Source organism: Mesoplodon bidens (assembly GCF_964165515.1).
Source record: "Mesoplodon bidens genome assembly, chromosome: X".
Lineage (NCBI taxonomy): Eukaryota > Metazoa > Chordata > Mammalia > Artiodactyla > Ziphiidae > Mesoplodon > Mesoplodon bidens.
In genome coordinates, this window is record NC_138163.1 from 46,406,485 (window position 1) to 46,428,234 (window position 21,750).

The window sequence follows — 21,750 nt, forward strand, 5'->3', positions numbered from 1 at the left end:
AAATAACTGATGCAGAGCAAAATAAAGAAAAAAGAATGAAAAGAACAGAGGACAGTCTCAGAGACCTCTGGGACAACATTAAACGCACCAACATTCGAATTCTAGGGGTTCCAGAAGAAGAAGAGAAAAAGAAAGGGACTGAGAAAATATTTGAAGAGATTATAGTTGAAAACTTCCCTAATATGGGAAAGGAAATAGTGAATCAAGTCCAGGAGGCACAGAGAGTCCCATACAGAATAAATCCAAGGAGAAATACGCCAAGACACATATTAATCAAACTGTCAAAAATTAAACACAAAGAAATCATATTAAAAGCAGCAAGGCAAAAACAACAAATAACACACAAGGGAATCCCCATCAGATTAACAGCTAATCTCTCAGCAGAAACTCTACAAGCCAGAAGGTAGTGGCAGGACATAATTAAAGTGATGAAGGAGAGAAACCTGCAACCAAGATTACTCTACCCAGCAAGGATCTCATTCAGATTTGATGGAGAAATTAAAACGTTTACAAACAAGCAAAAGCTGAGAGAGATCAGCACCACCAAACCAGCTTTACAACAAATGCTAAAGGAAATTCTCTAGGCAAGAAACACAACAGAAGGAAAAGACCTACAATAACGAACCCAAAACAATTAAGAAAATGGGAATAGGAACATACATATCGATAATTACCTTAAATGTAAATGGACTAAATGCTCCCACCAAAAGACACAGATTGGCTGAATGGATACAAAAACAAGACCCATATATATGCTGTCTACAAGAGACCCACTTCAGACCTAGAGACACATACAGACTGAAAGTAAGGGGATGGAAAAAGATATTCCATGCAAATGGAAATCAAAAGAAAGCTGGAGTAGCAATTCTCATATCAGACAAAATAGACTTTAAAATAAAGACTACTAGAAGAGACAAAGAAGGACACTACATAATGATCAAGGGATCGATCCAAGAAGAAGATATAACAATTGTAAATATTTAGGCACCCAACATAGGAGCACCTCAATACATAAGGCAAATACTAACAGCCATAAAAGGAGAAATCGACAGTAACACAATCATAGTAGGGGACTTTAACACCCCACTTTCACCAATGGACAGATCATCCAAAATGAAAATAAATAAGGAAACACAAGCTTTAAATGATACATTAAACAAGATGGACTTAATTGATATTTATAGGACATTCCATCCAAAAACAACAGAATACACATTTTTCTCAAGTGCTCATGGAACATTCTCCAGGATAGATCATATCTTGGGTCACAAATCAAGCCTTGCTATATTTAAGAAAATTGAAATTGTATCAAGTACCTTTTCCAACCACAAGGCTATGAGACTAGATATCAATTACAGGAAAAGATCTGTAAAAAATACAAACACATGCAGGCTAAACAATACACTACTTAATAACAAAGTGATCAATGAAGAAATCAAAGAGGAAATTTAAAAATACCTAGAAACAAATGACAATGGAGACACGACGACCCAAAACCTATGGGATGCAGCAAAAGGAGTTCTAAGAGGGAAGTTTATAGCAATACAATCCCACCTTAAGAAACAGGAAACATCTCGAATAAACAACCTAACCTTGCACCTAAAGCAATTAGAGAAAGAAGAACAAAAACATCCCAAAGTTAGCAGAAGGAAAGAAATCATAAAAATCAGATCAGAAATAAATGAAAAAGAAATGAAGGAAACGATAGCAAAGATCAATAAAACTAAAAGCAGGTTCTTTGAGAAGATAAACAAAATTGATAAACCATTAGCCAGACTCATCAAGAAAAAAGGGAGAAGACTCAAATCAATAGAATTAGAAATGAAAAAGGAGAAGTAACAACTGACACTGCAGAAATACAAAAGATCATGAGAGATTACTATAGGGAACTCTATGCCAATAAAATGGACAACCTGGAAGAAATGGACAAATTCTTAGAAATGCACAACCTGCAAAGACTGAATCAGGAAGAAATAGAAAATATGAACAGACCAATCACAAGCACTGAAATTGAAACTGTGATTAAAAATCTTCCAACAAACAAAAGCCCAGGACCAGATGGCTTCACAGGCGAATTCTATCAAGCATTTAGAGAAGAGCTAACACCTATCCTTCTGAAACTCTTCCAAAATACAGCAGAGGGAGGAACACTCCCAAACTCATTCTATGAGGCCACCATCACCTTGATACCAAAACCAGACAAGGATGTCACAAAGAAAGAAAACTACAGGCCAATATCACTGATGAACATAGATGCAAAAATCCTCAACAAAATACTAGCAAACAGAATCCAACAGCACATTAAAAGGATCATACACCATGATCAAGGGGGGTTTATTCCAGGAATGCAAGGATTCTTCAATATACGCAAATCAATCAACGTGATACACCATATTAACAAATTGAAGGAGAAAAACCATATGATCATCTCAATAGATGCAGAGAAAGCTTTCGACAAAATTCAACATCCATTTATGATAAAAACCCTGCAGAAAGTAGGCATAGAGGGAACTTTCCTCAACATAATAAAGGCCATATATGACAAACCCACAGCCATCATCGTCCTCAATGGTGAAAACCTGAAACCATTTCCACTAAGATCAGGAACAAGACGAGGTTGCCCACTCTCACCACTCTTATTCAACATAATTTTCGAAGTTTTAGCCACAGCAATCAGAGAAGAAAAGGAAATAAAAGGAATCCATATCAGAAAAGAAGAAGTAAAGCTGTCACTGTTTGCAGATGACATGATACTATACATAGAGAATCCTAAAGATGCTACCAGAAAACTACTAGAGCTAATCAATGAATTTGGTAAAGTTGCAGGATACAAAATTAATGCACAGAAATCTCTGGCATTCCTATATACTAATGATGAAAAATCTGAAAGTGAAATCAAGGAAACCCTCCCATTTACCACTGCAACAAAAAGAATAAAATATCTAGGAATAAACCTACCTAAGGAGACAAAAGACCTGTATGCAGAAAATTATAAGACACTGATGAAAGAAATTAAAGATGATACAAATAGATGGAGAGATGTACCATGTTCTTGGATTGGAAGAATCAACATTGTGAAAATGACTCTACTACCCAAAGCAATCTACAGATTCAATGAAATCCCTATCAAACTACCACCGGCATTTTTCACAGAACTAGAACAAAACATTTCACAATTTGTATGGAAACACAAAAGACCCCGAATAGCCAAAGCAATCTTCAGAACGAAAAATGGAGCTGGAGGAATCAGGCTCCCTGACTTCAGACTATACTACAAAGCTACAGTAGTCAAGGCAGTATGGTACTGGCACAAAAACAGAAAGATAGATCAATGGAACAGGATAGAAAGCCCAGACATAAACCCACACACATATGGTCAACTTATCTTTGATAAAGGAGGCAGGAATGTACAGTGGACAAAGGACAGTCTCTTCAATAAGTGGTGCTGGGAAAACTGGACAGGGACATGTAAAAGTATGAGATTAGATCACTCCCTAACACCATACACAAAAATAAGCTCAAAATGGATTAAAGACCTAAATGTAAGGCCAGACACTATCAAACTCTTAGAGGAAGACATAGGCAGAACACTCTATGACATAAATCACATCAAGATCCTTTTTGACCCACCTCCTAGAGAAATGGAAATAAAGACAAAAATAAACACATGGAACCTAATGAAACATAAAAGCTTTTGCACAGCAAAGGAAACCATAAACAAGACCAAAAGACAACCCTCAGAATGGGAGAAAATATTTGCAAATGAAGCAATTGACAAAGGATTAATCTCCAACATTTATAAGCAGCTCATGTAGCTCAATAATAAAAAAACAAACAACCCAATCCAAAAATGGGCAGAAGACCTAAATAGACATTTCTCCACAGAAGATATATAGACTGCCAACAAACACATGAAAGGATGCTCAACATCTTTACTCATTAGAGAAATGCAAATCAAAACTACAATGAGATATCATCTCACACCAGTCAGAATGGCCATCATCAAAAAATCTAGAAACAATAAATGCTGGAGAGGGTGTGGAAAAAAGGGAACACTCTTGCACTGCTGGTGGGAATGTGAATTGGTACAGCCACTATGGAGAACGGTATGGAGGTTCCTTAAAAAACTACAAATAGAACTACCATATGACCCAGCAATCCCACTACTGGGCATATACCCTGAGAAAACCATAATTCAAAAAGAGACCTGTACCAAAATGTTCATAGCAGCCCTATTTACAATAGCCCAGAGATGGAAACAACCTAAGTGTCCATCATCGGATGAATGGGTAAAGAAGATGTGGCACATATATACAATCGAATATTACTCAGCCATAAAAAGAAATGAAATTGAGCTATTTGTAATGAGGTGGATGGACCTAGAGTCTGTCATACAGAGTGAAGTAAGTCAGAAAGAGAAAGACAAATACTGTATGCTGACACATATATATGGAATTTAAGAAAAAAAATGTCATGAAGAACATAGGGGTAAGACAGGAATAAAGACACAGACCTACTAGAGAATGGACTTGAGGATATGGGGAGGGGGAAGGGTAAGCTGTGACAAAGTGAAAGAGAGGCATGGACATATATACATTACCAAATGTAAGGTAGATAGCTAGTGGGAAGCAGCCGCATAGCACAGGGAGATCAGCTCGGTGCTTTGTGACCTCCTGGAGGTGTGGGATAGGGAGGGTGGGAGGGAGACGCAAAAGGGAGGGGATATGGGAACATATGTATATGTATAACTGATTAAATTTGTTATAAAGCAAAAAATAAAAAAAAATGGTTTGGTGATATCTATGGAATCAAAGATACATCTACCTTATGACCCACAATTCCATTACCAGGTTTACACAACAGAAATGAATGCTTATGTCCTACTATATATATATATATATATATATATATATATATATATATGAATGTTCATAGCAGCATTCATAATAGCCCCAGGCCAAATGTCCATTAACATTAGAATGGATGAATATGAATATGAATATTCATTCAATGAAATACCAAAGAGCAGTGAAAAAATACTGCTACAAACAAAAACATGGATATACCTCACAGATATAATATCAAGCAAAAGAAGCCAGATAAAATATTAAGACATAAAAGAGCCCATACTGTATGATTCCATTTATACAAAGTTCAAAGTTAGGCAAACTGTTTGATTGAGGATACAACAGTGGTTACCTTTGGGAGTGCTGACTAGGATGCACAAGAGAGTCTTCTAGAGTCTTGGAAAAGTTCTGTATTTTGATTTAGACAGTAGTTACATGGGAGGTAATAGATAGACATACATACAGAGAGATATACATATAGAGACAAAGTATATATAGGAGGAGACATATCTATATATATAGAGAGACATATCTATACCTATATCTATATCTAATATATATGATATGCCAGGAAGATAGGAAGAAAAACAGAGCATGTAATATACTGAAAACCAAGTGAAGAAAGTGTTAAAGAATGGAAAAATCAAGGAAATAATGGACTGAGACTTGATATTTGAATTGGCAGTGAACAGGCTGCTGATGACTTTGACAAAAGCAGCATCTATGGAGTGGTGAGGGGAGGGGAGTGAAGTCCTGAGGAGTATGCTTAAGAGAAAATGAGAGTAGAGTTATCTAGAGACAGTGAGTAGAAAATTCTTGAAGCGTTTTGCTCCAAATGGAAGCAGAGGAATGGCGTAGTATCAGGCAGGGGAAGTGGGATTATGATAAAATATTTTTAGATGGGTGAAAAAAGCATATTTGTATACTGCTGGGAATGATCCAGTAAAAGGGGAAAATTGATGATATGGGAGAGACAGGAATTTCTGGAATGAATTTTTGGGGGAGAACAAGAGGAAACTGAATCTATTGTACAAACAGAAGAATTGCTTTAGATAGGATCAGTAACAATAATAGGCAGGAAGGTAGAATATAGGGGCAAGATGCAAATAGGTGGGTAAATATGGTGGTGGCAGCAATCTGTGAAAGTTCTCTTGTTATTGCTTCAATTGGTCAGTGGAGGAGGAAGCAAAGTCAGAATCCTAAAATGAGAATGGAAGAGGAGGTGTTAGAAGTTTGAAGAGGGAAGGCACAGGCTCAGAAGAGGTGGTAATTTGGAATTACCAGGGCTGTGCTTTTGGTTGAAGTGAGTACAATGGCAGGAGAGGAGGGCAAAGGTGTCAAGAGTTTATGTATGAGATTGATTATGGAATTTAAGCTGGGTTAAGAGAGAAGAAAGGACATCAAAAGGTTGAGGGACGGTCAAAGTTGGTAGGTTTCAGTGAGTGTGAAGTAATGTTGGAGTCAGGTTATTAGAGGTAGTAAGCCAGAAAGATAGGATGTAGTGGTCACAAAATGAGATTTGGGAAATCAAAATATGGAAGTGTGCACTACTGGTAATGTGTGGTCTTGGGGTATGACCATGGGAGTGAGTGGCTGAGGTAGGGTGGAGGATATAGGGGATTTTGCTGATGATTTCAAAGGATGAAGGAATATGGGAATCAAACCTTTCACTCCTTGTTCTCCTTGGAGTCCTCTATCACCTGGAGATCCTGGAGGGCCAGGAGGGCCTGCTTCACATACCTCATCACCTGAGATAAGATAAAACAAGAACAGCAAGCCAATTGTTGTAAAATATCCAGAAGACAACAAAGAGAAAGTCTGATAGGCTAGAAAAAAAAGATCTATTTTCAGTTATTTCTCTGCATTAATACAACTACCTATAAACAAAAGGAAGATATAATATTAGTGATAATTTGAAGAACAAGTCTAAATATCAAATAATCACCAAAAATCAAAAGTAGAAGCAGTGGAAGAATATTTAGCTGTCAGAAATACAAAGAATGATGCCAACCTTCAGCTAGATTCACTTATAAATAAAGACAAAACAAAAACAACAATAGAACTTAACAGGAAAAAAACTATAGCTTACTAGGAGGGATGTGAGGGCCAGGAGGGCCAGGAGGCCCTGGAAGGCCAGGAGCCCCAGGCTGTCCATCAAGTCCAGGAGATCCAGGAATGGAAATTCCAGGTGGACCTTCATCACCTTTCTGGCCCCTTTCCCCAGGAAAGCCAGGGGGCCCAGGAGGACCTGTAACTGCAAGTCCTAGGATAAAAACAAATACCCATTAAAAGTGATCAAAATGATCTTATCTTAGACATATTACTTTGGGTCTCAATGAGACATTAAGTAATGATAAGATCTTCCTTTAATGTATAATACCAGTTATGTTCTTAGTTTTTTCTATGAGAATCAACATCTAGAGAAAAGATGGAAAGTTCCAATAATGTAAGTACTACTTTGAGTATAAGAAAGAATAATTTAATGTAGCTTTATTACTTTTGGAAATGTACTAATAACTAACTCTCTACTCACTCTCCTTTGACACTATGATCTTTTTAATCTCAGAAATACCAGGAAGCCATTTACAGGAAAAAAAGAGACATCTCAAAGTTCTCATGTAAACGTGGTTCTGTTTCTGGACATTCTTCTGTTCCACTATCTGTTCCTGCATCATTAACACACTTTTTCATTACTACAGCTTTATAATGTTTTCAAAACTGGTAAGGAAAATATGCCCATCTTTGTTCTTTTTAAAACCATCTTCACTACACTTACAAATTTACTCTTCCAAGTGAATTTCAGAGTCAGCTTGTCAGTTTCATTTCTTTAAAAACCATTGTAATTTGAATAAGATTAATTTGAATTTAAAGATTAAATTTTGGTAGAATTGCCTGTATATAATATTGAGTTCTTGCATCAAGTAATAATTAAGTATTATATCTTTCCATTTATTAATTTTATATTATTTAATAGTATTTTACAAAGTTATGAAAGAGATCTTACACATCTTTTGTTTGGTTTATTCATGGGTAAACCTGATTGCTAATGTCAGTTTTATGACTGTTACTTTTGTTAACTGGATTTTGTCCTCTTGTACGTTTAATTATTTTATTGCTGGTTTAGAGGAAGGTAAGTTATTTAAGTTTGCAACTCATATTTGGCTACCTTGCAAACATTCTAAGTTCTGGTAATTTGTCATTTGATTCTTTTAGGCTCTATGGGTAGATTATCACATGGCCTGTGAATAACCAAAATTTAGTTTGCTTTTTGTTTTTTATCCATACACCTCTTTTTTTTCAAGACTTAGTATGCTGGCTGGGATCTTCAGTATAAGAACAAACAGTATTGGTGACCATATCTTTATCTTATTTTTGACTTGAATGAGAATGCTCCTGATGTTTCACCAAAAAGTATGACATTTCCTGAACAGTCCTGTACTTCCTGTATGAAGTAAATAGCTTCAAGAGAATATAAGACATCAAGTCTTATATTCTGCCATCAAATTAAGACAGTTCCCTTTTTTATATAAATTTATTTATTTTATTTATTTACTTTTGGCTGCTTTGGTTCTTTGTTGCTGTGTGTGGCTTTCGCTAGTTGCGGCGGGCGGGGGCTACTCTTCACTGAAGTGCCTGGGCTTCTCATTGCGGTGGCTTCTCTTGTTGTGGAGCACGGGCTCTAGGCGCATGGGCTTCAGTAGTTGTGGCTCGTGGGCTCTAGAGCGCAGGCTCAGTAGCTGTGGCGCACAGGCTTAGTTGCTCCACGGCATGTGGGATCTTCCCGGACCAGGGCTCGCACCCATGTCCCCTGCGTTGGCAGGCAGACTCTCAACCACTGTGCCACCAGGGAAGCCCAAGACAGTTCCTTTTTTATTTTTCTGAATTTTATTTTATTTTTTTATACAGCAGGTTCTTATTAGTTATCCATTTTATACATATTAGTGTATATATGTCAATCCCAATCTCCCAGTTCATCACAACACCCCACCCCACCACCACTTTCCCCACTTCGTGTCCATACATTTGTCCTCTACATCTGTGCCTCTATTTCTGCCTTGCAAACCAGTTCATCTGTACCATTTTTCTAGATTCCACATATATGTGTTAATATACGATATGTTTTTCTTTCTGACTTACTTCACTCTGTATGACAGTCTCTAGATCCATCCATGTCTCTACAAATGACCCAGTTTCGTTCCTTTTTATGTCTAATAGTCCATTGTATATATGTACCACATCTTCTTTACCCATTCATCTGTCGATGGGCATTTAGGTTGCTTCCATGACCTGGCTACTGCAAATAGTGCTGCAATGAACATTGGGGTGCATGTGCCATTTTGAATTGTGGTTTTCTCTGGGTATATGCCCAGTAGTGGGATTGCTGGGTCATATGGTAATTCTATTTTTAGTTTTTTAAGGAACCTCCATACTGTTCTCCACAGTGGTTGTATCAATTTACATTCCCACCAACAGTGCAAGAGGGTTCCCTTTTCTCCACACCCTCTCCAGCATTTGTTGTTTGTAGATTTTCTGATGATGCCCATTCTAACTGGTGTGAGGTGATACATCATTGTAGTTTTGATTTGCATTTCTCTAATAATTAGCGATGTTGAGCAGCTTTTCATGTGCCTCTTGGCAATCTGTATGTCTTCTTTGGAGAAATGTCTATTTAGGTCTTCAAGACAGTTCCCTTTTAATCTTAGGGTTTTTAAAAAAATAAATTTATTTATTTATTTATTTGTTTATGTATGACTATGTTGAGTCTTCGTTGCTGAGTGTGGGCTTTCTCTAGTTGTGGTAAGCAGGGGCTGCTCTTCGTTGTGGTGCATGGGCTTCTCATTGTAGTGGCTTCTCTTGTTGCCCAGCACAGGCTCTAGGTGCGTGGGCTCAGGACTTGTGATGCATGGGCTTAGCTGCTCCATGGCATGTGGGATCTTCCTGGACCAGGGTTCGAACCCATGTCCCCTGCATTGGCAGGCAGATTCTTAACCACTGCGCCACCAGGGAAGTCCCTAATGTTAGTTTAAGAATTTTTTTTTCCTTTTGAAAATGAATAAGTATTGAATTTTACTGTTTTCTTTGCATCTATTGGCCTATTCTCTTTTAATATGTCAATGTGGTCAATTACAGTGATGTTGAACCATCCTTGCAATCTTAGGGTAAAATCTATTTGGTCATAATATCATATTGTTTAATATACTTCTGGATTGATTTGATAATATTTTATTTAAGATTGTTACGTCCACATTCATAAATGATATTGAACTATAGTTATTTCCAGTGTATCTCCTTGGTGGTTTGGTACTGATACTGCTAAACTGAATTTCCTTTTAAAAAAAAATGTTCTGAAACAGTTTATAAACTATGAGAATCACCTGCTCAAGAACTTGGTAGATTTCATCCATAAAACTCTAAAAAACCACCCACAAAACCAATGCTTTTTCATGGAGACCATTAACGTTTCAAAATCTTCTATGGTAATTGATCTACTTAGGTGTCCTACTTTCTCGGGAAAATTGTATTACTTTATGTTTTCTGTTTCATAAGGAACGTATATTTCACCTAGAATTTAAAATATATTGACATAGTTTTATAGTTTTGTTGTAATCTAAAAATTTTAATTGTATTTATGGTAATAATATTTTTTTCTTTACTGATTTTATTTGTGCCTTCTCTTCCCTTTATCTTGATCATATTTTATTTTTACCTTTCTCAAGTTTTTCCATCTATTTTGTTTGTGCTTTTTTGTGCTTTTTTTTAAATTTGTATTGGAGTATAGTTGATTTACAATGTTGTGTTAGTTTCAGATGTACAGCAAAGTGAATCAGTTATACATATACATATATCCACTCTTTTTTAGATTCTTTTCCCATATAGGCCATTACAGAGTACTGAGTAGTGTTCCCTGTGCTATACTGTAGGTACTTGTTAGTCATCTATTTTGTATACAGTAGTGTGTATATGTCAATCCCAATCTCCCAATTTATCCCTCCCCCCCTTTGCCCCCTGATAACCATAAGTTTGTTTTCTACATCTGTAACTCTATTTCTGTTTTGTAGATAAGTTCATTGGTAGCCTTTTTTTAGATTCCACATATAAGCGCTATCATATGATATTTGTCTTCCTCTGTCTGACTTATTTCACTCAGTATGACAATCTCTAGGTCCACGCATGTTGCTGCAAATGGCATGTGCTTGTTTTATTTCTTATTATTTTTCCAACTTAGTTCATTTATTTTCAGTATCTCTAATTTTGTGATAAATTAAGGGTACAATGAGTTTTGATACGAGGTTGTTTATTTAGCATTTAGTAGTTCATCATCTCCATTTCTGTATTCTCTTTACCTCTAGAGTTATTTAGAAATATGCACTTTAATATACAAGTATTTGGTGCTTTTTGTTGTTAATTTCTGACTTCATTTCACTGTGGTCACAGAGCATGGCCCGCATATAATTTTAAAAGATTTTTTCTGGTCTAGTAGAGTCAATTTCTATAAATGCTTCATGTGTGTTTGAAAAGAATGTACATTCTCTGCTGCACACACAGTTTTTCTCTCTCCCCCATAAATACAGCTTAATTGTGTTGCTCAAATCATTTATATCCTTATTTGTTTTTCACTTACTTGATATATTGGGGAGTTGCCAAATTATCCCTTGTAGTTTATCAGTTTTCATTTTACATATTCAAAGCTATATTTTTAGATACATAAGTTTAGTGACCTTTATATCAGTGTGGTATAAGTTGTCTATTTGTCCATGTGAAAAATTTGTTTTTTAATGCATTTTTTTCATTGAATTCCATTTCATACTGTATTAGAATTGCTAAACCAGCTTTCCTTTTGGTAGCATTTGCTTAATATCTTCCCATTGCTTTATTTTCAAATTTTCTATGTTGTTTTCCTTTAGATATGTCTACTGTGCACAGCATACAGATATTTTTATTCCAATTTTATTTTAGTTTTTGTCTACTAATCAGTGTTTAATCCTTTCACATTTATTAGAGTTGCTGATTTATTTTTAACTTCTTCTTGTCATTTTATTTATTTTTTTTCTATTTATTCAGGTTTTTCTGTGTCTGTTTTGTCCCAATCCTAATCTGTGTGACATAGATCCAGCTTTTTGGTCATCTTCTTTCCTCAACAAGTAAGTAATGTATATTCTTTCTATTCTTTTCTAGTGGTTACTATTAAAATGTTTAACCTATGTACTAAAACTTATATTTTTTGAAAAACTTAAGAGAGTTAATGATATTTATATTCTCTCCCTCTAACAAGACAAAAAACCTTATCATTCACTTCTCCATTCTCTCTGTATGTCCATATCCTGTGTTAGTCATATGTACAATTATACTTCCATATTGTTACTTAAAATATTTCTGTTATTTTTTATGATCCATACTTATGTAGACTTAAAATACTTTATCAATATCTTTCTTAACCACTGGTTCTTGTATCTTACCCACCCCCACTGCCAACTTCATCCTGAATTTATTGTCTTCTTCTTGGAGTAAAACCTCCAGTAACTATTTCAGAGAAGATCTGGAGGTAGTAAACTTTCTAAGCATCCCATCTTCACACTAGGATGATAGTTTGATGTAATATAGAATCTCAAATTCATAGTTATTTTTCCTTATTACTTTGAAAATATGCTCCATTATCTTCCTCTTATTCTCACTGTTTTGTAGGTGATCTGCCTTTGCTCTCAGACAGTTTTTAAGAATTTCTTTTTACCCTTAAATTCTAAAATGTCCCTAAAATGTGTCTAGTTACGTATTTTTGTATTATTATTTTACTTTTGCTTTGTAATTCATAAGCCTTTTCACAGGGAATCATTTTTTAATAGATAGAAGTTCTCAGCCATTAATTTTTCAAATATTGCTTCTTGCCCTATTCTCTCCTTGAACTCCTTCATGCTGGATTTTGGGACTTCTAGGTTTATCCTTTGTGCGTCTTAAATTTTATTTAATACTAGCTAACACTTTAACTTTTCTGCTACATCCTTGGAGAATTCCTTATCTCAATTTTCCAGACACAGTATGTGTTTAGTCCATTACCTTGAAGCTCGAAATCCAAAGTGCATACTTAGAGCAAAATGGGACCCACAATTTATTCTCTTTCTCCTTGGGAGGAACACTGAGTGTCACTCATCTCATCATGTTAATATTTCATTAGCCAAATATTTTTGAAGGAAAAGTAACCATAATTTATTATACATGTATGTGTGACAGATACTGTGGATGTTTTTTCAACTTTTACATAAATCCTTACTATCACCTCATTTCACAGAACATCCAAATAAACACGCTAAACAAGGGTACTGCTCAGTTTGTGGCCAAATTAGAAATGTTCTACTATACTGTGTATCTTCAACAAAGGAATGATATACAACTCAGTATTGAGCTCCAAGATTTTACTGCACAGCAAAATCACCATGGGGATTTCTAGGTAGATGTTTCTGGAATTCTAAGTGGATAGTGCTATTTACTATATAAAAATACAGTAAATCTTATATAACTAGGCATTATTAGCACAATGTTCCCTTTCATAACAGCATGAAAGGTATAATGATTAATTTTTGGATCACAGTACTGTTTGGTGTAATTTATTAATAACAAAAGGTAGAAATGGTATTTTTTTAGGGTAAAAGGACACTATTCAAATAACTTTTCATTTTTCTTTTTTTTTTTTTAAAGTACAGGTAAGAAACTTGGTGAGAAAAGCTATAGTAAGAGTTGAGAAGTTTCTGTCCATTAAAAAATACCTCTGTCTTCTACGGCCATGATCACCCTGGAACTAGTATGATAATGCTGTATACTTGGATTAGTAAAGATACTATAAATTCAAGGCTATTAAGTACAGCACAGTCTCTTTTACCTGGAGGTCCAGGAAGGCCAGGTGGACCCTGTATTCCAGGAAATCCTCGCTCTCCTTTTTCTCCAGGCAAGCCAGGTAACCCAATGTTTCCTTTTTCTCCTACAGTTACACCAGTTCCAGGCCTAGGAATTACCTTTATTATGAAAGAAAAAAATAAAGGAATTCAAAGAGGAAGAGACTTGTTCTTCTGCAAATAACCTAGCAGCTACATATGATTACAGTGTATCATTGTCACAAAGTGTTCAGATGCAAAATCATCAAGACTACTTACGAAGATTGTGAGTCATATTCTATGTTACTTCTATGCTTCAACAGATTAGAAAATGTTCAATGCCAGTACTAATATTACCACTCTCCTGAGCCCCAGACTTACAGAGCTAGAATTATGTTTGATGTCTCTTATCTTATAATTCACATTCGATTCATTCCAATCACCTAAGCCTGATAATTCTTTACTAAAAATGTCTCTCCAATGTGTCCCTTTCTTTCTTGTTGCAACAGCTTCTATCCTTACCTTACACTTGGACTAACAGAAGCAACTCTGAGCTTGTCCCATTTAATCCAGATCTACTACTTGGACACACTTCCTCAAGAACCAATTTTTCTGTGTTACTTATCCTGTTGAAGGATTCAAAATTGTTCACTACTTCTTACTATATCTGATGTCACTTTTAATGCTGGACTCTGTCAAGTTACTTCTCACTCCCAATACCTCTCTCACCTGTTTCACGTCCTGAATGACCTTTTAGGAGAGTGAGGTCTGATTATAACCAGTTCATGCATCCTGCAGATTCCTGCTTTTGCCTTTGAATATGCCATTCTAAACATCTATAATGCCTTCCCCCAATCTTTCTCTTTGTCAACCCATATTTCTTTCTTCTTCTTAAAAAAGAAAAAAGAAATAAAAAAGAAAACACATCTCTACCAGGAAGGCTTTATTAATTAAAATCAACTAGCTGATCATTCCCTTTCTATCTTCTTAGAACCTTATGCCTAAATAATTTTACTTTAAATAATCTAAATATAAAGAAATTAACTTCATAGAGCTATAAAGTAAGCTTTACATTTAAGAAACTATCAGTTTGAGATAGAAATCATCACCTACTGGCAAAGTGCGATATTTATCCTGGCTCTTTTGGATATAAGAAATATTCAGACAAATGGACACTGAAATCTGTGGGACCTAGAATTGGGATAGTAGTTCAAAAGGGGAAGTGAGCTGTTGGATTGGATTGCACTCTCAAAATTTCCATTTCTTCTGATGTTCATCAAAATTTTATTTCATTTTTCAGAGAAATTGCTTCTTAGAGAAATAAAACTCTGATTTTAAAATGAAAGTGAATAAAAATTGTCTAAGATCTTCTTTAACTACCTCCTCATTAGATTTGGTAAAGTACCAAGTATCAATATCTGACACTCACTATGGACAAAAATAATTAATGTTATTCAAATGTCTGAACATATAGGTTTTATGGCACTTGACCCTTTGCAGCTTCAGTGCAGCCTAAAGTCAAGAGTCTTAGCAAATTTCAATGATAGGAAAACCAATATGTCAACTGTAACAGTGACATTTTATTCTTAATAAGAATGAAAATATATTTGACTAGAATTTCATGGTGAATGCAAACATGACAGAAGATTTGTAAACCCCTCAACTATTCTTTTACAGAGCAGTTTCCTACATTTCTGATTAAGAGCCCGTAGAAAGCAGACACTCAGGGAAGAAAGAGGTGTGAATCAGACAATTACAAATTGAGAAAACCTATTAAGACCAAATCCATCTTTCCCCTGAGCTCTGCAGGGGAAAGGACCAATCCCCTAGTTCCTCAACACTTTCTTTTTTTGAAACTTTGTAAGCAACACTTGCACCACCTGCTGGTTACTTGAGAAATGATTTGGCAATCATGAGGCAAAACAACCTAATGCCGTAATTTTGGACCTTTATTATGGAGAAGTAATATACAGGTAGAACAATGCAAAGACTTCGAGGTCAACATCACTGAAGTTTTGGATGTAAAGACTTTTAAGCCAGGAAAAGTTGATCTTGGAATTTTGTGTTCTATGAGGAAAAGGTATGGAGTATATAATTAAAACATGAAAATTAAAATGCACTAATAAATTTAATAAATAAAAACTGAAACAAAAAACTTACAAGTCCAGGAGGCCCAGTTGGGCCAATGTCACCTTTCTGGCCCTGTTCAATACAATTGTAAAACAGGTTAGTAAAAATCACATGAAAACATCAATTTCCTCAAAGATATAACAGATAACTATGTTTCATAAAGACCCAGAAATCCATAATAAAATAACTCAAAGAGAAATACAAAATGAGGTAATGAAACAGTACTTAGCTAAGCCTAGGAAGACCTGCGATGTTGTCTCAGATTTACAAGCTCTATGATGATGACTAAATCAATTAACTTCTCTGCCTTATATATAGACCAGACTTCTAAGGTATGTCTAGCTGTAACATCCTTTGATTTTAAGATTCTTATTTTCCAGCAAACTATAAATACTCTATAAAGAAGATGCTGATTTACAAACTGGTAGCACTAGAATCAGCTATAATCATTACATTTGTGTTTTTTACATTTAGCCATGTTCCGTTTCAAAAAAACTTGTCAACGGCATAAATTTAGTGTCATTTCCATCAGTGACAGATATTTTAGAGCTGATGGACTTAACTATCATCAGGAACAGTTAATAAATCATAATTACTTTTGTGACTTTGCTCTTAGAATCTAATGAAAGACAAATTCAGACAAAACTATTTACCCTTAACCAGTAGCTACAACAGCTGAAGAACACAGTATTCAACTGTTACTCTACTGGCCAAGACCCAAGAATAAATATCTCTCTCACACCTCTGTTCTCATTCTAGACTTGTTCATAGGAACCTTTCATCTATCTATAAACTCCTTTTAGTTTAAGAAGATACTCTATTCTATAACTTTACTTACACTAGAAAAATAAAATTCTATTCTCTGAGTATTTATTATCTTCTTTTATTCTAGCTGTGCCTCTAAAGCCAAGCTAGAACTTGGATCTAGTTTGGAGATAAACCACCATTAAAACGTGTACCCTCTGGGTACATTCAAGTTTGTAACACCTTTCCCTCCTTGCCTGCAGAACAAAGCTTTTCAGTTTTGGTTTTCATAGAAAGCAATTAAAGATCAGAGAGATTGGAAAACTGGATGTTTTGTGATTTGCTATAAATAGGAGAACTGTGTGCTTCATACATTCTTTCAAAGTCACTTTTAAAATAGGCTGCTAAATAAATGACTTCAGTCAGTCTGTATAGCCAAATGAAAAAACAACAAAGAATTAGCCACAGACTTCCAGACAATAACTACATAGAGAATGGAAATGTTTAGTGGCAACATTCTAAATTCACAACTATATAAGCCTTTTTAGTATGAGGACCTGACTAAAATAGTGCTGAATCCTCTTTCTGGAGAACAAAAGTTTTGCCGATACATGCTCAAAGCAAAGGCATCAACTTTTAACAATGGAAATGCTAAAGTTAAACATTTCTCCATGTATTTCTATCACATGGACTGTGATTTAGAATAGTGAGTGAAAATTTAGAGGAACTGGTATAACAGAAAAGGGAGCAACACCAAAAGATGGATAAAGAAGGTATTTTTGAATACAAAAGCTAGTTATTTAGAATTTTTTCATTTATAACTCAAACTTGGGCAAGAAAATGATTGTACTAACTGGAATAAAACCAGTCACTTCAAAGTGTTAAAATTCTTACCTTTTCTCCATCCCTTCCTGGTTCACCAGGGTAACCAGGATCACCAGGCAAACCCTTTAAAACATGGAAGACAGAGTGACATCAGCAAAAATGGTGGAGTAATTAGGACCTCCAAAAATCCTCTCCTCCTTGAAAGCAACAAGGACACTTGCAAAAATGGTCAGAGTCAACCTTTTTAGAACTCTAGAAATTAACCAAAGGCTTGCAGCAATCCAGGAAGTGTTTCTTGAAAAAAAATAATAAAAGATTGAATCTTGGTGAGAACACAGAGGTTTGTGGCTCTATTCCCATCACACTTCCTCAGCTCCGCAGTAGCCTTGAAAACCAACAGCTCACAATCAAGGTAAAAACCAGCAGCACAGCAGCAACTGGAAGGGAAAGAACCAGGTTGAAGCTTCTTCAAAGCCCCATTCCCAGAGAATTGTCATTTTTGACCTGTCTGGTGGTTCCCAAAAAGATCCCACTTGCATGGCTATGTTTATTTGACCTAATTTTATTTCTCTCACTGCAAACAGAGAAAAGCGTTTTCCCTGGGGATATCAGTCAGAAACAATCAGAGGCAATTGCTGAACATCATGGCTGCCTAAATCACTGTTCCAAAGGAAGCCAGTAACTGAGGTCCTGAATTTAACCCCACCTTATGCCATTTTATATGTTTAAGCCATTGGTGAATCTAGAGTTTATAAGCTGAGGACTGCCTGTTTAGGAAAATCATCTGGAAATCAATTTATCTGACTTTATAACTTCCAGTCTTGTTAAGAATGCTCCCTTTCCTTCAGAATAGTCTCCAAATTTCATCAAATTTTCCATCTGTCCTGGAAAACCTCTTTTAACATCTATGGTGGATACTCTTGAAACTGAGGCTGCCTGAAATAGTGTTCCTGGACTTGCATATTTTATTTTCCTCTTTTTTTTGGTAGCAATTAGAATTATATGTCAAAACTTTTACTGAAAAAACTTACATTCACACAAAAAATAGTATGTGAATGTTTTTAGCAGTTTATTCATGATGGCCAAAACCAGAAACAACTAAAATATCCTTCAATGGGTAAATGCATAAAAAAACCTTGGTACATCCATATAACCACATACTGGTCAGCAATTAAAAGTTAATGAACTATGGATATACAGTACAGTGCGTTATGCTATATGAAAGAATTCTGATTCAAAAAGCTATACACAATATGACTCCATTTATATGCCACTCTGGAATAGGCAGCATTATATGGATGGAGAACAGATCAGTTGTTTCCAGGGGCTTTGGGGAAGGGTAGGGAATAGCTACAAAGGATCGTGAGGGAACTTTTGAGGGGACGGAACTATTTTTTATTATGGAGATCATTACACAACTGTATGTGTTTAGCAAAATACACAGAACTGTGCACTAAAAATGGTTCATTTTACTGTATACAAATTATATCTCAATAAATCTGACAAAAATCTGTCTTGAAAAACAGAGAAATTTCAAATTCACATTCAGAAAAGAAAGAAAACTAAATTTCTATTAATTTAAACTATTTCCAAACCCAAGCTTCTTTGCCATCCTGCTTCTTTACCAACATGTACAAATGTTGCCATTTTATTTTTGAGGGAAGGGATAGACTTTAAATACTCACTGGAATTCCTGGTTGGCCATTCTCTCCATCTTTGCCCGGTTTACCCTATAGGATTCAAGGAAATGTAAGAATATATACTTGTTATTTGTAAATATAAGGTTAAAGAATATAACAAGTTTTTCCTGCCTGGGACTCTCTTAAGTAGACTTTTTGGACTTCAGTGTTATAATAAATAAATGAATATGTCAGTCATGACATTTTGAGGCAATGAAAGCAGGATTTAAGAGGAAAAAAAGAAAATGACCTACATGTGCACGTGCACCGGCATGCGCACACACACAGACATATTTAAAATATTTTGCAAAGAGTATTAATAGCCGTAACACTTACTCTTTTGCCAGGCTCTCCTTGCTCACCCTTCTCACCTTTCACACCACCTGGAGGACCCTGTACACAAAAAAGTAATTTTACATTGGTTCATGGAGTACTATGTGTCAATATCAATTTACATTAAATGATGCTAAAGAATTTTAGGTTACTTACTGGAGGACCACGTATCCCTGGAGGTCCAGGAGGCCCTTGGTCACCAGGGAGTCCCTATGTAGTAGTAGGGAGAAGGAAAGCAATATAAATACTGTTAGTACTAGAGCTAGCTAGGAACACTTTTAACAAGCTGAACTACAAACTCATGTAATATAACCAAAGATAAGATGTTTCAAATTCAAAGTTGAAATCTACTAGGCAAAAAATCTAGAGCCATCTTTGCTCATTTCAGCTAATTTTTAGGACAAGCCAAGTTTTGAGGTAAATAGCAAGAAAACACTTCAAATTAAAGTATTAATGATTTTTTTTGAGTTTATTTATTTTATTTTTGGTTGTGTTGGTTCCTTGTTGCTGCACGCAGGCTTTCTCTAGTTGCGGTGAGTGGGGGCTACTCTTCGTTGCAGTGCTAGGGCTTCTCATTGCGGTGGCTTCTCTTGTTGTGAAGCACAGGCTCTAGATGCGTGGGCTTCAGTAGTTGTGGCACGCAGACTCAGTTGTGGCTCACGGGCTCTAGAGCACAGGCTCAGTAGTTGTGGTACCCGGGCTTAGTTGCTCCATGGCATGTGAGATCTTCCCGGACCACGGCTCAAACCCGTGTCCCCTGCATTGGCAGGCGGATTCTTAACCACTGCGCCACCAGGGAAGTCCCAAAAGTATTAATGGTTTTTTATTCTTATAAAATATTTTATAAAAGGCAAGGGTACCTAAAACTTGGAGATTTGGGAGCTATATAACACACATACATTTTGGCAGAGATTTAAATGGCCCAATATATATTGATGGTAGAGTTTCAGTATAATTTGTCCTTTATTCTTAACTTTCTTATTAGCATTTAAGTGAAACAACAGCGCACACACTCTATTGAAGGGTGAGCCACTATTCTATAAAAGATGTGTTTGATCCCCTCATCTACTCTAGTAGAAGCAAGGTATCAGAAAATTATTTCTAAAAATGACAAGATTTTATACAGTAATACCATCTTTCTCCCTGCATATCAGTGAAATGTAGAGAACACAGTCATCTAAAACAATGACAGTCTATCTTACCATGACTTGATTTTGTATATAAAGGTATTATTCATAATAGCCAAAAATGGAGAAAAATCCAAGTGCCCATCAACTGTTGAATTAATAAATAAAATGTGGAATATACACACATAGGAATATTATTCAGCCATAAAAATGAACAAAGTACCAATGCATGCTACAACATGGATGAACTTGAAAACATTATAATAAGTAAAAGAAACCAGACAGAGAAGACCGTATATTATATGATTCCATCTATAAAAATGTCCAAAATAGGCAAATCTACAGAGCCAAAAATTAGATTGGTGGTTGCCCAGGGCTCGAGAGTTTGGGGAGAAATGGGGAGTCACAACTAACTGGTATGGGGTTTAGTTGGAGGGGGCTCATGAGAATGTTCTAAAATTAAATTGTAGTGGTGGTTTCACCAATCTGTGAATATACTAAAAAATATGTAATTGTGCCCTTTAAACGGGTGAATTGTATGGTATATAAAGTTTATCTCAATCAAGTTATTTTAAAATTTTAATAATCTCAAATCCTTGTTATTTTAAAAGGACTTTCACATATAACCTTATTCCAGCTTGTAATGCATTTTAATGGAATGCTACTTTCATAGCAAGATATTCATTGATTTCCTCCCTACATACTCACCTGATCTCCTTTCTGAAACTCTACATCAATTGGTCTTTTCTGTTCACTGATCTGCCCAGGTGGCCCAGGGGGGCCCTGAAGACCTTGCTCACCCTGTTTGCAAGATAAAATAAGAAAGTGATATTTCATAGTTTAAACAGACAATAATATAACATGTAAGCTAAGACAGTTGCAGGAAGCAAAAACACAAGTTCAAATGACTATGAAAGGAAAAAACTGAGGACTAAATAAGCAACTTTCTCCTTTACTCACCTTTTCACCCTTGGGTCCCTGGAAATTTAAGCCCATGTTCCCCTGAAGAGAGAGATTTCAATTTAAAACCTCATTGACAATAACAAAAATAATCCACACCAAATAAAAGATGTAAAAAAAAAAAAGAAAACTACCTTTGGTCCTGGAAGTCCTGGTGGGCCAGGAGGGCCCTAAGAATAAAACATAGAAAAGGGAAAAAAGTGTTATATTAATGAGTATATTAAAACTTATTTGGTTTCAT

General features: G+C 35.6%; 1 protein-coding gene across 1 annotated transcript in view; it reads right to left on the reverse strand.

Annotated features, from left to right (window-relative positions):
- COL4A5 (collagen type IV alpha 5 chain) overlaps positions 1-21,750 on the reverse strand; it is a 237,607-nt gene that overhangs the window by 84,078 nt on the left and 131,779 nt on the right. Inside the window, exons 11-21 of the mRNA XM_081223198.1 lie at positions 21,644-21,679; positions 21,510-21,551; positions 21,258-21,350; positions 19,579-19,632; positions 19,426-19,482; positions 19,096-19,140; positions 17,480-17,533; positions 15,872-15,913; positions 13,720-13,852; positions 6,937-7,110; positions 6,512-6,595 (exon numbers count right to left, since the gene is read on the reverse strand). Of these exons, the coding sequence (XP_081079324.1) occupies positions 6,512-6,595; positions 6,937-7,110; positions 13,720-13,852; positions 15,872-15,913; positions 17,480-17,533; positions 19,096-19,140; positions 19,426-19,482; positions 19,579-19,632; positions 21,258-21,350; positions 21,510-21,551; positions 21,644-21,679 (814 nt within the window). The remainder of the gene's footprint in view (positions 1-6,511; positions 6,596-6,936; positions 7,111-13,719; positions 13,853-15,871; positions 15,914-17,479; positions 17,534-19,095; positions 19,141-19,425; positions 19,483-19,578; positions 19,633-21,257; positions 21,351-21,509; positions 21,552-21,643; positions 21,680-21,750) is intronic.